The 18,391-nt window shown below is 43.5% G+C and overlaps 1 protein-coding gene across 3 annotated transcripts in view; it reads right to left on the reverse strand.

Moving 5' to 3' along the window:
• Nucleotides 1-4,999: 4,999 nt before the first annotated feature.
• RCL1 (RNA terminal phosphate cyclase like 1) overlaps nt 5,000-18,391 on the reverse strand; it is a 63,619-nt gene continuing 50,227 nt past the window's right edge. For 2 of the 3 annotated variants that reach the window (XM_068974706.1, XM_068974704.1), the window contains 2 exons: nt 17,255-17,358; nt 5,004-6,427 (listed from right to left, as the gene is read on the reverse strand). In XM_068974706.1, coding sequence (XP_068830807.1) covers nt 6,277-6,427; nt 17,255-17,358 — 255 coding nt within the window. In that variant the 3' untranslated portion in view covers nt 5,004-6,276. Of the gene's footprint in view, nt 6,428-17,254; nt 17,359-18,391 lie in introns of all 3 variants that reach the window. The other variant, XM_068974705.1, reaches the window with a different exon arrangement.

Raw genomic sequence — 18,391 nt, forward strand, 5'->3', positions numbered from 1 at the left:
CAGTCCATCCAAGTATCAGATATAAAGATAAACCCTATGACCCATGGAGACATGAACCTGTTAGGTAAAAGACTGCTTTGAATCCTCATCAGGGGTTTAACAGCTACAAAGACCCCTAAGCATTTAACACATAACCATTTAATAAGTCCTGTCAGTACGAGGGTAGACAGCAGCTATTTCCCATTTTACAGATGAGGTAGAGGATCTGCCCAATGCCATGTGGCTACGGACTCAGCTATTTAATAAGACGCAAACACAGTCTCATTCCTAAGCCTGTTACTTCCACAGTGCTCTACTGAAACTCAAGAAGCCAAAAGCTTTCCTCACAAATGATGGAATTCATCTTTTTTTTAAATAGTCTTTCAAAATAACATTTTAAAACTACAGGCACACCAAATTGTAAAAGATTGACCTACTTCACATCAAAACAGGTTAACACAGAGAATTAAACAATAACTGAGGGTGTGAAGTGTGAAGAAGGCACCCAGGGGTGTATGAGAACCTGTAGTCGAGGATGCCCCATAGGCTGGGGGAGTCCCTCCGGAGATGCTGAGGCTCTAACGTTACAGAGGAGGCTCAGCGAGTGGGGAGGACTTACATGGTTTCACTTTCTAGGCCTCTTATGACAGTGTCACCAAACCACACATGTTGAAATACAGCCATGTGGCAAATTTCTGAAAAGCTCCTTAAAATTTTGCCTTTTAAATTGTTTGGTTGGCCAAACAACTGGCCATATAATATATGACTGGCAATAATTCCTTGCAATTACTGTGTGTGCCTGGAAATATATGTGAAGAAACAAACTCATTTATATTGTTTTCAACATTTTAAATTTGGAAATGCTTCATTTTGTGGATATTTATTTTTGCTCTTTTTCTTTGCCAACTTCAAGGCAATATTTTTTTTTTTTTTTTGGTAAGCCTTCCCATTGGTTCTTCAAAGCTTACAGATATTAGGCACAATGCCTTTAATTGCTTAACAGGTAAAACAGCAGAGAGGTGGAAACAGAGCATTGACAGAGAGAGGAGAATTTGAGAAGTATGGGGAGCCAAGTGTACTCAGCATTTAAAACCTGAGGTCAGTTGTCATGACCTGAAATTGGATCCCTCAAGCAAAAAGCCAGGCACCATTTCAAAATATACGGTCCCACCAATATCTTCCCTTAAAGACTAAAGTGATACTTTCAGGAGTCCTACCATCCAACATGCACCAGGAATAGACACCTGCCTCGAACATTCCTCTTCCTCTGGGGCAGCATGCACTCCCAAGAGACCAGTTATCCAAATGGCCACCAGTGAGTCCAACAGCAGGTCCACCACCCTCAGGACCGTGTGGTGACAGGGTGTTCACAGAATAGACACATGAAGCTGCCAGATGTGTCATTGTTGGGCTACTTCATTTAAGTCAGTCTCTGATTTCTAGAAATTCACCTCCATTCATCAGTTTGAATACATGATTTCACAAATCACAGTAGAAATTATTAGCAAACTAATCAACCTGAAATTTTTAGATGTAAAGCTCTTTAAGAGGGTTGGGAATGGGGGGAAAAACACAGGAATAAAGAGTGTCTAAGAGATTTCAGCAAAACATCTTGATGTTATGAGGATGGGAGTGGCATGGAGGAGGCAATGGAGGTCATCTTTCTGGTTTTGGGGGCACCCAAACCAGGAAACTCTGATGGAGTGCAAATTACTTCTCCCCTACTCTGGACTCAGGTGAGGAACAGCAGAGGTCCAGGCTGGGTACAAGGCCTCATATATCCACCCTGATTTCTCAAAAGCAATCCGAGTGTGCGGAAGTGAAATACTTATGCCGTAACAGCTGGTCAGTAGCTGAAATGGGCCAGAAAGCAAGCTGGGCCTCTTACCTCCCAAGATCAGCATCCCCACCCCTGTAGACTTAACACAAGGGCATCAGCAGAGCAGGATCCATATCCAGAACCACCAGTATCAGAAGAACCAGGAAGACAGGAAGTGGCCCATGTGCCAAAAGCTCTAAGCTCTGCCCCAGTCCATCTACAGATGCTGACCAAAGGCCAGTGCCTCAGGCATGGAGTCAGGCTATCTAACTATTAAGGGCCAAATGAAAGACTTGGATTAGAGGAGCCCTGGACCTAGGCTGCTCCTGACAAATATGGCAGCCCTATTTGCTTAAGTAAAGGAGTGACGTGGCTTGGCCTCTGTAAGAGGTCAAACGCTGATAAATTTCCCACTCAAATGGCTTCCTAGACCTAGTCAACTAGAGTACAGAAAAACTGCGCTTGCCTATTGACATTCCTCTTAACTACTGGTCACTTCTAAAGAACAGGCCAGGGTGATCTAAACATGGAAACTCTGATTGAGGGCAAGTTACTTCTCCACTCTGGAGTCAGATGAGGAACAGCAGAGGTCCAGGCTGGGTGCAAGGCCTGTGATGCTGCTTTTCTATCCACCACAGACTGTTATAATCACCTACCAGCACATTCACATGTCTCCAAAAAAGCACCAACAGGTAACGTCAACGAGGCCCCACATTCTAATCCACCCACCATAACCAATACCCTGGAAAATCCACTTCTGCACCCTGCTTTGGCCCCCTGACCTCACCAGTTGAATCCCACCCCCACCTCAGGCATGGCCAAAATTAAAGTAATCCCTTAGTTCCCTGGTGTCTTCTTTTCTCCATCTACCTACGATTTTGTCCACTTCCTTAGGCCTCCTCTACTCCAATCGTCTACTTTCTTCCCTGCCTTTTCATACCCTTCTCTCTTCCACTTGGCCACCTCGAAACTGTCAGCACTGGCCTTACCCAGGAGCCTCCCAACACAGAAGACCTAGCGGGATGGCTACCTCACCATTTTTCACTGTGGAGTGACCATGAGAGGACAGGCACCACAGTGCAACCTAAGTTTGGGGGCTTTTTGGTTGGGTGTGTAATCAATGATGTCCTTCACCACTTTTTATCAGAAAAGATAAAGATAAACAAACAAACCACAAGGTTCAGCTGCCCTCTGAGGGCAATCTGGATTTCAGCAGTGCCTCCTGCTCTTTCCCCATCCACACATCATGTTGCAACACCCTAGCTTCCCCCCCATCCTTATCAACTGTCTTGTTGAATATGGTAAATAATCACGATGGAAGGAGGCTGGCTGGTGTTCACCCAGAATGTAACAGAGAAGGATGACAGAAGACAGAAGCAAAGCTTGGAACATGATAGGAAGGCAAGGCCATGATTCTGTCATGATCCCTAAAACGTGTATATGCCTTAAAAAAAAAAAATTACTAGTCTTATTGAATTCAGACTGATCTGTCTCTGTCTAGAGAGGGAAGTAAAGGGGTCAAGACAGAAAGCTAAGCTCAAAGTACTGGAATCTCTCATCAAACTATACTAGGGGTAGCTGCACCAACCAGCAGCTAAGCTAAGAACAAGGCAGAGACTGCAGGAGCAGAATGTCACTAAGAAGTACCAGTAACCTCTGCCCAAGGAGAGCTGTTGCTTCTCTCCGGCACAGAGAAGGAGCCTGTGAGAAGCAGCCTGCAGCAGGCTGCTTAAATAAATATTAATATTAAGTGTGTCTTCCTATTGCCTACAGCATCACTACTACCACTCCAGAAGCAGCTGTACCAGTCAGAGGGTTGGAGACCACCAGACATTTTCATGTTGACAGCAGATGGAGGCTCACATCCCTTATACTAGCTGTAATGTTCTGCCTGGTGTCTACATGTCACTCTAAACTGACCAACAGGACCCATTTCCCAATCTTGTCCCAAGGGACAGAAAGTTCCTGCTGGACACAGCCAAAGCCATGTGGTTCCTCAGTTCTATATCTGAGCATGGGTGGATGTGGGTTCAAACGTCAGCAGCATTAAATTACTTTGCCAACAAAGGTCCATCTAGTCAAAGCTATGGTTTTTCCAGTAGTCATGTATGGATGTGAGAGTTGGACTATAATGAAAGCTGAGCACCAAAGAATTGATGCTTTCGAACTTTGGTGTTGGAGAAGACTCTTGAGAGTCCTTTGGACTGCAAGGAGATCCAACCAGTCCATCCGAAAGGAAATCAGTACTGAATGTTCATTGGAAGGACTGATACCGAAGCTGAAACTCCAATACTTTGGCCATCTGATGTGAAGAACTAACTCATTGGGAAAGACCCTGACACTGGGAAAGATTGAAGGTGGGAGGAGAAGGAGATAACAGAGGATGAGATGGTTGGATGGCATCACTGACTCGATGGACATGAGTTTGAGCAAGCTCCAGGAAGGAGCATGACAGGGAAGCCTGGCATGCTGCAGTCCATGGGGTTGCAAAGAGTCAGACACGACTGAGCGACTGAACTGAACTGAACTGATGTGCGGTTGGCATAATTTTCAGATGTCCAAGAGCCCTGGCCCCTGCTATTCAAACACTAACCTAGGTACTTCTATGACCAGATGACCTTAAGATAAGTTATCACAAGAAGTCAGATTCAAAGCATGAGAAGGATTCAATGCACCGTCGCTGGCTTGAAGATGGAGGGAGCCAAGTTACAAGGAATGCAGGCAGCCTCTACATATAAGCTGAGAGTTGCCTGCAGCTGACAGCCAGCCAGAAACAGGAACTCCAGTCCAACAATTCTGCCAATGATCCAAATGTGGTTGGAAATGTATTCCTGCCCAGAGACCAGCATCTTGGCATTAGCCTTGTGAAGCCATAACCAAAGAATCCAAGCAAGCAGGCCAGGACCTCTGACCTACAGAACTGTGGATGATAAATGGTACTACTTTAAGCTACTAAGTTTGTAGTAACTGGTTATGCAGCAACAGCAATCTAATACAGCATGCCGAGCTCTCAGTAAGTAGACAACCACAGTTCAAAATGGCTTGACCTGTCAGTGTTAGCTCCCCACTCCACATCCTCCCACACCCCCAGACACAAGAGCACAAACTTCCTCTGGACCCCCTTTACTGAAAAAAGAAAACGATACCAAGAGACCTGGGGAGGTAAAGACCATGCTTTACTTCAAAAGTCCACCCTAGGTAGACAATATCATTTGGAATCCTAATAGAAAAATCATATATTTCCCCTACCACCAATAACTCTGAACCCCCTATACACACCACTTGTAGCCTCTACTAGCAGCAGGTACAATCGCCACAAGTCCTGAGTGTTCCTGCACATTCCTGCTGGGGAGGCTTTTATCCTGGCCCTTTCCTATCACGTGTTCACAGCAAGCAGTCTTGAGAGGTGAAGTAATGTCCCTATCTGGAACAAAGAGCAGGCTTGTAAGAGGTGGAGTTCCCACATGTGCATGCTCCTTGCCTGTGATGCAAACCACCGGTGTGCATGGCATACCTGCAGACTCTCCACATCTTGTGGGACTTGGAGAAAGAAACCAGTGAAGCTCATTCTGCTTCCTGTGCTCTGAGTAATAAAGCTTTTTGTCTATGACATGAGATTTTCATGTTTTCTGCTAGCATCCGTGAAACAGTAATAATCTAACTTACTAGCTTGCAAGTAGCATAAAACTCCAGACTCTGATACTTAGATCTTGAAATCAAGAGAGCTAATATCTCTATATTATCAAATTTCAAAAGGAACAAAATATCCTTTTTGAATTTTTGTTGTGGGGATAATCAAATCTACATCACTGGGCTATTGGGAGAATTAAATGAGAACATGCATAGCACACCCGAGATATGGAAAATTTTCAATAACTTTAGTTGGATCCTTGCACTCCCTAGTCATTCATTCCCCTAAAATCCACATACAATGAACCAGATGGGGAGCAGTGTATCTCCAAGATAGGAGTCCATTCAGAAGACAAGGGATAAAAAGTTCTAACACACCAATTTCTGACATTTGCATTACATGGCATTATTCATAAAGGGTTACCACTCATAGTATCTCATTTAATCCCTACACAGAAACCAAGATTCAGGGGGGTCAGTCCTTGCAGAAGGAACTGTAACAAACTTCAAAGGTCTGGAAAATAGCCATACGGCGGAAGCCCAGGGATGTGGGGCCAGGAAGCAGTGCTAAAACTCAGCTGTGATGCTGTAGCAGTCCAACTGGGTCCCAAAGGCACACCCTTCATCCAGGTAAGCCGAGGGAGCTCCCGCTGTGACTGGGCCTCCCGAGGAATGTCTGCCATGGAGAAATGGCTAAAAACCACAAGGTAGAGAGACGTCCTTTGTTTGGATATCCTGATTGTTTTCAAATGGGAAGCTGGAAAGTCCTGGATGAATCTGGTCCCTTTGGTTCCTTGGCAGCTTCTGCATTGTCTAGAAGCCTTTGGGCCTTTCATCTTCTGACAATGTCACTTGAGGGTCTTGCTAAGGTTGGAGAAGCCAATGCCAACACAAGTCATCAGCACTTTATCCCCTCCCTTGAGTTCTTCACCACATGGTTTGGTTTCGATTTTAAACATAATCTGGAAAAAGCTCTTCAAATGCCGCAAAAATTCTATCCTAAAAAATAAAAATTAAAATTAAAAAAAAGGGAGAGGGTAAAAAAGGGAGGGAAAAATGAAAGAGGAATTCGATTTTACAAAAATTCTCCTCCTCTGCCAACTTAAAACTGAATTTCCCAGATCAGGAGGAAAGATTGAAATTAAGAAATTCTCATCAAAGCCGATTAAATAGCATTTATTTACAGCCTGCTAGATTCCAAAGATGATTTTAGACAGCTTGCAGAGATGCACACTAGACAAACTCAGTAAATAAATGAAAAGTAGGGAGGTTAGTCCTACAAGCACATTAGAGTAGACAGGGATATGGCATTAATCTTCAAGTGGTTCATACAGAGAAACACATGCTTTGATGATTCACAGTATCATGAAGCTAAAACCAAGCAGAGTGACTGCTGCTGATGCTGAAAGAGAGAAGCTACCCTCTCCACTGTTTGATCTTGACAGGCCCTTCATTCATTCAATAAGTATTTACAGAGTGCCTACTATGTGCCAGGCACTGTCCTTGGTGCTGGAGACATTGCCGTCAACCAAAACTCCCTTCTCTCATGAAGCTTTCAGGCTAGTGGGGCAGACAACATAAATATCCTTGAAATATATATATATACACACACATATATATACTTTCTCCATAATCAGAAATTTAAATAAACAAGGCAAATGAGAAGGAAATGTAGGTATAAAATATTTGTGTGAATATGGCAGAAAAAGTGAAAATGTTAGTCTCTCAATCATGTCCAACTCTGCAAGTTCATGGCCTGTAGCCCACCAGGCTCCTCTGTCCATGGAATTCTCTTGGCAAGAATACTGGAATGGGTAGCTGTTCCCTTCTCCAGGGGACCTTCCCAACCCAGGGATCAAACCTGGGTCTCACCCATTGTGGGCAGATCCTTTACCCTCTGAGCCACCCAGGAAGCCCATATATGGCAGAAGGCAACAAATAAGGTGACCAGGGAAGTGCCCACAGTAAACATGGAGAGGAGTTCCAAGCAGCTCTCTCTTGTCATCTCCCGCAAGACAGAGTGATGGCTTCACCCCAAGAACACTGTGGGAGCAACAATTCTGTGGAAGGACCCTGGTTCAGGTATGCAGTCTTCTACTGGTCTGGCCTAGCAGATCCGGCATCACTCCAGCAGACTGATCATAGGACTGACCATAGTTCACTCAACGAGCAACTTCCTGAAGGTTTCAATCAAGTGGCAATTGGTGAAGAGAAAATGTCCATGTTGGAGAGCCCAGAAATACAGGCCACATGTCCCCCTCCACCCTGAACCAGGCCTTGTCTCCCCAGGTAATTCCTCATTCCTGGTGACCCTTACCAGCCCAATTTGGGAAACTCTGGTTTAGTTAAGAATGGACAATCTCCATGTCTTTCATGAAGTACTTCAGCAACCTTGTGCTGTGCTGCCTCCTAATCAAACTGTCCAAACGCTCGCCACCCAGAATGTATGTGGAATCACCCCAGGAGCTTTCAAAATACTGATCCTGACATGTAGGACCAATGGAACAGAACTGAGAGTCAAGAAATGAGCCCACACATTTATGGCCAACTAATTTTCTAAAAGGTGCTAAGGTAATTCAATGAGGAAAGAATAATCTCAACAAATGGTGCTGTAACAACTTCACACACAGAAAGATGAAGCTAGGCCCTTTCGTCATATCACACACAAAAGTTCACTCAAAACAGATCAAAGACCTGCATGCAAGAGCTAAAGCTATGAAACGCACAGACTAAAACATCAGTGAATATCTTTATAATCTTGGGTTAAGCAATGATTTCTTAGATACAGAATCAAAAGCAGAGTGATAAAAGAAAAAATAGATATACACTGAACTTCATCAACATTAAAATCTTGTCTGGACATTATTAAGAAAATAGAAGGACAATGTCCAGAAAGGGAGAAAATATTTGCAAATCATTTAATTCATAAGGGTCTGGTGTCTAGAACATATAAAGAACTCTTACAACTCAATAATAAAAAACCCAATAACCTAATTTTAAAATGAGCAAAGGATCTGAATAAAAATTTCTCTAAAGAAGATATGCATATAGCATTAAGCATGTGAAACTCAACATTAGTTATTACAGAAACACAAATAAAAATCACTATGACATACCACTTCACAAACCAACAGAAAGGCTGAAAAAAACAAGGTAATAACAAAAGTATGGGTGAGGATATGAAGAAACTGAACCTTCAAACACTGCTAGTAGATATGTAAAATGGTACCACCACTGTGGAAAACAGTCTGGCAGTTTCTCAAAATGTGAAACAAGAAGTCACTTGTTTGATCCTGCAGTTCCACTCAGGTATATACACAAGAAAAATGAAAACATATATCCAGACAAAAACTTGTACATAGCATTAACTCATAACAGTCAAAAAGTACAAACAACCTAAATGCCTATCAACTGATGAATAGACAAACAAATTGTGGTTTATAGAATATTATTCAGCCATAAAAAGGAATGAAGTATTGATATATGTGATAATATGAATGAACCTTGAAAACATTTTGTTCAGTGAAACAAGCCAGTCACAGAGAATCACATATTGTTTATGTCTATATGAACTGAACAAACAAATCTATTACAGCAGCAGAAAGCAGATTAGGAGTTGCCTGGGGCTGCAAAGGTAGGATGAGAGGAGTTGGGAATAACTGTAAAGAGGCAAGACTTTTGTTCTGGGGTGGTGAAAATGTTCTAAAATTAGACTGTAGTTACATTTATATATCTCTGTGAATAAACTAAAAACCCACTAAATTGTACATTTTAATAAGCTGTGTGGTATGTGAATTATATCTCAATAAAGCTGGTTACAGGACTGGAAAGGTCAGTTTTCATTCCAATCCCAAAGAAAGGCAATGCCAAAGAATGCTCAAACTACCGCGCAATTGCACTCATCTCACACGCTAGTAAAGTAATGCTCAAAATTCTCCAAGCCAGGCTTCAGCAATATGTGAACCGTAAACCAAGATGTTCAAGCTGGTTTTAGAAAAGGCCAAATCGCCAACATCCACTGGATCATCAAAAAAGCTAGAGAGTTCCAGAAAAACATCTATTTCTGCTTTGTTGACTATGCCAAGACCACCTCACCTGCCTCTTGAGAAACCTGTATGCAGGTCAGGAAGCAACAGGTAGAACTGGACATGGAACAACAGACTGGTTCCAAATAGGAAAAGGAGTACATCAAGCCTGTACATTGTCACCCTGCTTCTTTAACTTATATGCAGAATATATCATGAGAAATGATGCACTGAAGGAAACACAAGCTGGAATCAAGATTTCTGGGAGAAATATCAATAACTTCAGATATGCAGATGACACTACCCTTATGGCAGAAAGTGAACAGGAACTAAAGAGCCTCTTGATGAAAGTTAAAGAGGAGAGTGAAAAAGTTGGCTTAAAGCTCAACATTCAGAAAACAAAGATCATGGCATTCAGTCCCATCACTTCATGGCAAATAGATGGGGAAACAGTGGCTGACTTTAGTTTTCTGGGCTCCAAAATCACTGCAGATGGTGACTGCAGCCATGAAATTAAAAGACCCTTGCTCCTTGGAAGGAAAGTTATGATCAACCTAGACAGCATATTAAAAAGCAGAGACATTACTTTGTCAACAAAGGTCCGTCTAGTCAAGGCTATGGTTTTTCCAGTAGTCATGTATGGATGTGAGAGTTGGACTATAAAGAAAGCTGAGTGCCGAAGAATTGATGCTTTTGAACTGTGGTGCTGGAGAAGACTCTTGAGAGTCCCTTGGACTGCAAGGAGATCCAGCCAGTTCATCCTAAAGCAGATCAGTCCTGGCTGTTCACTGGAAGGACTGATGTTGAAGCTGAAACTCCAATACTTTGGCCACCTGATGCGAAGATCTGACTCTGGAAAAGACCCTGATGCTGGGAGGGATTGGGGGCAGAAGGGGAAGGGGATGACAGAGGATGAGATGGTTGGATGGCATCACCTACTCGATGGACATGAGTTTGGGTGAACTCCGGGAGTTGGTGATGGTCAGGGAGGCCTGGTGTGCTGCGGTTCATGGGGTCACAAAGAGTCGGACACAACTGAGGGACTAAACTGAACTGAACTGAAAGCTGGTTAAAATTTTGTGAAGTTAAGAAAAAAAAAGAACTGATCCTTGGCTCCCATCCTCACATGGTATTCCAAGCTAAGTCTAAAGTCTATTGTATTTTCCACCATCTCCAACCCCTCTGTCCTCAATCTAGACAAAAGAGGGAAAAGGCAAAAAGGGGAAAAGAAAGCCTGAACAACTGCATATCCTTTCTGCTTGAGACAGGGGTTACAAAACGGAGTAGTAACCACCCTGGAGAGCAAGGTGATGAGTGCACACTCATAGAATAATTCCTCACTCCTTTGCTCTCTCTCCCACCTTAAATCGTGCTATTTCATTTCCATCTTAGCAGCAGCAGCAGCAGCAGCAGCATTCTTCCCCTGCTGGCTTTCCCATTTTACTGCTAAGTCACTCAGTCGTGTCCGACTCTGTGCGACCCCATAAACTGCAGCCCACCAGGCTCCCCCATCCCTGGGATTCTCCAGGCAAGAACACTGGAGTGGGTTGCCATTTCCTTCTCCAATGCATTAAAGTGAAAAGTGAAAGTGAAGTCGCTCAGTCGTGTCCGACTCTTAGTGACCCAATGGACTGCAGCCTACCAGGCTCCTCCACCCATGGGATTTTCCAGGCAAGAGTACTGGAGTCGGGTGCCATTGCCTTCTCCGTCCCATTTTACTAACCAATTGAAATTTTCAGATTTTCGCTCTCTGTCCCAGCCTTACAACCTCAACCCTGCCCTAGGGAAAAAAGAAAACAAAGACATCAAAGCCACAGATAAATAGTCCACATCTGTGGGCAAAGCTTCCAGCTGGCAGTAATGAAGAAAAAGCCAGCTATCTCACCCACTCGTCTACATTCTAACAAGCAAACAGCCTGTTCTCTCTTGCTGCTGCCTCGGTTCTCACACAGGCCCGAAAGCCTCCCCAGGCTACTTCATTCTTCCACCTGAATCACTCAACTGTGCTAGAAAAACCAGACACCCTCCCCATCTGGCAGAATTCCTAAGAAGCCACAGCCTGCTTCTGATCTCTTGGAGAAGGACGGCAGAAACACAGGCTTGAGTGTGCAGGCCTGCATAGTTGCATGGGGTATTTGTAGCCTTTGGAAGTGTTAGAAAAAGCAAAGTCGGTTCCACTTACATAATGTTCTGCCAACCCTCCAGCCAGTCTGAAGAAGACTGTGTAAGGGCTGTATTAAGGTATGTCTTATGATCCCCTTCCCCTCCAGGTTCATTATCCCTAAGTCGCTTGCTGCTTGGGATAACAAAATGCAAATATAGCTTTTTTTTGCTATGAGAAATAACCTCAGACAATATGGAATCCTAACAATCTCCTTAAGAAAATCAAACAGAATAAATTCACCCACCTCTACATGCAGTTGAACAAAGTCACCTTCAGGGCTGGCCCACATCCTCCTCCACAGTCCCACAGCTCAGCATGGCCACAGCCACATGTTGGCCCTTAAGGCACCACTCCCCTTTCCTTCTCTTCCAAACACCATACAATAGACCCACACTTCCTGGATATACACCCCAGCCACAGAGCCAGGCAGAAGAGGTACCCAGGGGATACGGAGGACAGCCCTGCTCCTCTACAGATAACCCCCACGTGGTGTGACTGGCAGCTTCTCAGATTAACCATTTTAGGCAACTGGGACTGTGCAACTCCTGTGCAGAGAATTTAAATCCTGACTCAGAGAAGTATCCAGAGTGAGCTTCTCCCACCCCAGAACAAAGTGATTTTTATATATATAAACAACCTACTTTTTGTGAATGGCTCCAGTCCATCTGACAAGCAGGTTTCAGAGACTCCTAGAGCACAGAGGTAATTTATTTTTCCTGGGTATTTTCCAAGAGCAGGTTGTTCCCACCACCACTACTGGTCAACAGGTGAAGGCCACTGGGCTCACAGTCATCTGCCCATTTGATCCCAATTGCCTGGAACTTGCCAGGGTGCCTGGCACTGCCCCTTAAAATACAGCCCCTCCTAGCAGGTCCCCCTCTAAAGCCTGCTAGAGCATGGCAGTGAGAGGATCAGTGAGCTCCCTCTGGCAGCTCCACAGACCAAACCATGCCAAGAGGGTCCTGCCTCCTGCTCCACCAAGCCACTCAGACACTGGAATCACCTACCTCTGGGGTCTAAGGAGTTGATCTGCAAGCTGAGGGGTGGGAAGAGAATCTGCTCAATGGGGCCCCCTGAAGTCACTACACGGCAGCTTTTAGATGTATTGGTGGTACTTCTTCTGCCAAAGAGCAACTTTCCCAAAGCCCCACTGACCTCTGCTCCAGGAATGAAGTTATTAAACTCCATTATAAGGCAACAGGAAACAAGAGAGCCAGGTAGGCTGCACTTTCATGAGATGGGGGCCACAGGCCAAGTTCAGCCAACAACTAACTATGAGCAGGTGACCTCTTTTTCATCTGAAAAGTAAGGATATCACGTGTTTTTACCATATTCCAAATGTGTTCTGTGGCTCAAAGAGTATAGTAAGTTGGCAGGGCTTTGCAGCATTTAAACCATTCTCAAGATGTAAATATAGCGGCAAGTGTTGTACTGGCTCCTAGAGAGCAGTTAGGCAACGAACCCAAAGAACAGCAGGCTCGACCAGCAGCTCCCAGTACTCCTGTGCATCACTCGCCTTGATCCTCACATCGCTGTGCTACATGCTGGGTGAGCCAACGACGCCCATCAGTCAGCGTCTGAAAAGGACACTGAGCTCTCACTCCCCAGCACTTCAAAAATAGTACAAGGACGTCAGTTATTAAAACTGGCATAAAACAAAGTGACATGGTTTACTTTACTTCCAAAGAAAGACAGAAGGAAATTATCTTATGACAATTTGAAACAAGGACTCTGAGAAGATATAGCATGGCACATTTGCCCAGGCAGGGAGGTACCTGGAGTCCAATAACATGTATGAATCCCAGCTCTACTGAAGAGCACAGTGGGTCAGGGACAGGACGTCAGAGTTCAAAATCCTCAGTTGCTGACTGTGTGAGTGACCCTGGGCATGTGACTCAACCTCTCTGTGTCTCAATCCCCTCACTTGTAAAATAGAGTGTGCAACAGTACCTGTCTTTATCTAAACCCTTGTGGGATTATCATGAAACCCGAATGAGGTCGTATTTGTAAAGCAGGTAAAACAACACCTGGTAAATGTTGTTAAATAAACTTACAGAATTCTTGGGAATAGTAAGTAAAATATGTGTAATCTGTTTATTAATGTGACTGAAGGAAGCTAAGTCATACATTTAAAAAATTAGTGGACACAGATCTAGAGATAGACAATTTATAGCTGACTTCAGGCCTGAGATCACCCAAAGCAACTCCTGGCGTTCAAAATAACCTAAACAGGAGACTGGACTTTCCTGTGCGTCAACCACTGATAGAGCTTCACCAGGCATGCTGTTTGGAGTGCTAAGCGCCCAATCTCGTCTAAAAGCCTCACTCTACCTCCACAAGCCCATGACTTCAGGACCAATGACTATCTCTATGGATGAGACTGAGGCTCAGAGATGCCAAGGACCTTGTCCACGGTCTCCCAGTGCTGCAAGGTACAGCCAGAACTGAAACCCAGATAGGCTGGGCCCCAATACCAGTGCACTGGAAGAACACAGAGAACTGTGGTCACTGCAGTTTCCGATCATAAACATTTTCTAAAAGCGCTAATTAAGACGCTCATTGATATGTGACCATAATTTGAAATGAAGTACAAACTGTCCCTAAACTGTAAAACTAAGCTTTTTGAAGGGAACGTAGAATCACCATTACCAATTGTAAACCACCCAGAACTCCACAAACTGAAAAGAAATAAGATTCTTCACATTACCACCATGCCATCCAATACTATTTCATTTTACTGGGGGGAAAAAAAAAATCTCTGGCTTTCCCAAAGAATTTCATACCTATTGACTTACTTTCTCAAGTAACACAGAAAATCATTACCAGTCACATCCTGCAATAAGAGAAAAGATGAAAGTAGAAAAACAAGGGACCCTTATTTTCCAGAAAGGGTTTTTGAAAGCAACACTGCTAGAAAAAAACTATCTTGCCTAATCCCAGTGCTCTGTAAATACATTTTTAAAATTATTTATACAAATCAAAATGTGAAAACTGCCAGAAGAAATACATTTCTTTAAACCAAGGAGGATCTTGCTTCTGATTTTCTTTAGAAATCTGAGGTTACAGAAAGCAGATTTTTACTATTTTAACCTCACATAAAATAAGTGTGATAGTTTGGTCTCCAAAGTTCCTGAATCCAACTAGGATAAGCTGTCCCCTCAAGCCATCTACCTGACAGTGGATTCTATCCTTTTCACCATTAACATAATGTAAGTAATGCCTGTATGTAAACAGGTGATGATAACTTTGTCTGCCCTGCAGCTCATGTATTTCTTCCCACCTTTTCCCTGCATCACTTTGGGCTTCTGGAGCTTTCCATGATGATTAAGGGAAGAAGGGCCCCAAATAGAAACAGTTTTCAAAAAAACACCCCCTCCTACCACCACCTCATGCTAGTTTACTGAAAGATGAGAGGCTGCCCTTTCCAAGCCCCTGGCCACTCCTCTTGCAGGAGGCCCTGGGAGGCGGGTAACCCAGAGGAACATGTCCTGCGAGCTCCAGCCCCAAGGCTCAAAACACAAAATTTTGCAATTTGTCCCACTTCTGTAAAGCTCCATTCAGAGCAGACTACTTTGTTTTCCAGGAGATGTGTAATTTTAGGCAAGGTTTCTGGAAGACAAGACACTGCAATTAATGTTTAGTGAGGGAGTGTGTCAAGGACACAGGAACTTTAAAAAATGTCCAGTCACATCTTCACCATCTCCACAGAGTTTGCTGACTTCAAAAGACTATACAAGGCTCTGTAGCAAACTGAAAAAAATAAAACTCTAAAAGCGAGAGGAAAAAAAAAGTGTCAAGGAAAAATAAAAATATACATTCCATTTTTCACATAATGTTCTGCCAAACCCCATGCCCCATGACCACACACATTTCTAGACGCTGCCTCAGGCTGGGTGAGCGGCCAGGCCCCGAAACCAAGGCTGGGAAAGCAGCAGCGATGAGACTGGCTAAGAAGCTGGAGTGGGCTGTGGTGGTCACACAGCTGCCAGTCACTTCCAGCAAACCATCACCGGAAAGCCAATCTCTGCACTTAGGGTGCTGTGCTAACTGTAAAGTCTCTCTCAGCAATGTTGATTCCTCATGTCAGCATGTCATTTAGGATTAGTCAATTTCAGATTTCCTGTCCTGTGAAACATTTGCTTTACACAAGTTATCAGGAGATAATGTGGTCCTCACCAGTTTCCTGCTTATCTGTCTCTCCACACTGCTAACAGAATGTATTCTCTTCCATTTCCTTGTTTCAGAGAGCCTTCCACCATCAACTTACAGGGAAAAAAAAAGCCTCCAGAAGAATCTTCTGGTGTCTGCCCACAACACCATGGTCCAGTGGCGCACCAGCCCCTCTGTAGTGCACGCCCTTTCTCAATGTGATGGCACCACCATTCTTCAGTTATCACAGTACTGTACCTTTCAGATATACAGCATCGGTACCATGATAACCGAAAAAGGACAGTTCAGTCTCATATCTACCTGAATATTCCCTTGCACCCAAGGCCCACTCCTCCCAAGCTACCCACCCATAGGTGGCTACAGAACGATCTTCAAGTACACAGACACATGTACAGAGATATCAGTGCTCAGAGGGGCTGTTCACAGCAACCTCACTTACTTTCAGTAATGCTTTTTTTCACTGTGCTGCTTAGAATTCAAGCCTTCTGAGGATCTGCTCTTTTTGGATCGCCTACTTTAATAACCCAGCAGTCAGCTTCTGATAACAACCCCTTGGCCTCAAACTCACTTCTGCATTTCCCTCCTAGTCCAGTGGTATTACTATGAACTTTGTCTTTTGAACAAAAAGGCAGTCCTTTTTCCTATAGTTAGAGAAAAGAGGAATGCTGATGTATGGCAAAACCAATACCATATTGTAAAGTAATTAACCTCCAATTAAAATAAATAAATTAAAAATAATAATAATAATAATAATAATTTCATGACTGCAGTCACCATCTGCAGTGATTTTGGAGCCCAGAAAAATAAGGTCTATCATTGTTTCAAAAAACTAAATAAATAAATAAAATAAAAATTAACAACACCCAAGCTATATATAATAGTATACCTCCAAAATGGAAATAAGGTCTAAAGCACAGACAGAACTGTCAAATACTTATCACACAGCTTTAAGGACATGGGAGTGACAGATGGACAGGACGAAACTGCAGGAAAGAAAAGAAGGCCGAATCCTTGAGACACCAGATGAAAACGACAACCTCCAGCTCATTTATGGATTAGTACAATCAAGTGTCCACAGGACATTGTTCAGTATAACACATTCGTGGTTTTGTGCAACTGGAGCACAGAAGTGAAGTGAAAGTCGCTCAGTCATGTCCAACTCTTTGCGACTGTTCATGGAATTCTCCAGACCAGAATACCGGAGTAGGTAGCCTTTCCCTTCTCCAGGGGATCTTCCCAACCCAGGGAATGAATCCAGATCTCCCGCATTGCAGGCGGATTCTTTACCAGCTGAGCCACAAGGGAAGCCTAAGAAACTGGAGTGGGTAGCCTATCCCTTCTCCAGGGGGATCTTCCTGACCCAGGAAAAGAACTGGGGTCTCCCACATTGCAGGCAGATTCTTTACGAACTGAGCTATCAGGGAAAAGAAGTGGACAGCATAAGGAGGCTGAAAGAAAACAACTCACGTGTAGGGAGAGAGTGGTCCGAGCAGGACTTTGGAAACATCCTGCTGTCCAAGGGTCATGAGTAATAGAGCCAGGCTCTGGTTGGTCGAGTCCACGCATCCACCCTGTAAATAAAAACACTTTAAAGATTAATATTGTACCAATCAGATAATGGAAAACCAATCAAACAGAGGGAGGAAAAAAAAGACACAGATGCCCAGAGCAGACATACAGAAGAGCAAGCTGCAAAGTTCAAGCAATAATAAAACTGAGTAAGGGTTTTTTAAAGAGTTATCCTCATATTAACAACCGTAGGGGGTTAAACTAACAGTTAATCAAAATAATTTTAAGAGCTGAGACTATCAGAATCAATAGACATTAAAGTTCACTGAGGTATATCTAAGGAAAAATGAAACTTTCCCTTCGTAATTAAACCCATAGCAGGACATATAAGCAAAAAGGCAAAATCATTTATAGGCAAAGCACAGGTAATTAACACAGGTTAAGTGAATTACATTTTTACTCATTAATATCTTTCAGAGAGCACCACAGCTAATCTGACATGAAAGGACCCTTCCCTTTCAAAGGTCTTACCTGAAACACTTATTCAATTACATTCAGAAACTCCATGCCATCTCCCATGAGATTCCCCTCTTCAGCTCTTCCTGTGTCCCTTAGAACTAGAGAACCTCCCAAATCCAATCCCTCCACTCTTACTATTTATGCATTATCTTTCATTTTCCCTGTTCCTTCAAATCAAGAAGCAGAACAGAATTCTTTTCAAAAATTTCTCCTGAAGTATAACTGCTTTGGCTGCCTTTCTTTTTTCATTCTTGAATTTCTCAACCACTTTAGCCATCCTTACACTTGATGTGCGCATTCCTGCTGTTTCCATTTGTGCGTTAAACAATGTCTTTACTTCAGATCATTCTTTCTGGGATAACTCTATTTAAAGCAATTTCTTTAGTCAGTTCGATAGCTCTATTTACTCGTTTATTTGGCTGCACTGGGCCTTAGTTGCAGCATGCGGGATCCTTAGTTGCAGCTCATGGGCTCTAGTTCTCTGCTAGGGATTGAACCTGGGCCCCTCGTGTTGGGAGGATGGAGTCTTAGCCACTGGACAACTTCCCTTGTTCCTAAAACAATTTAAACTTGCAT

Source organism: Capricornis sumatraensis, chromosome 6 (assembly GCF_032405125.1).
Source record: "Capricornis sumatraensis isolate serow.1 chromosome 6, serow.2, whole genome shotgun sequence".
Classification (NCBI taxonomy): Eukaryota; Metazoa; Chordata; class Mammalia; order Artiodactyla; family Bovidae; genus Capricornis; species Capricornis sumatraensis.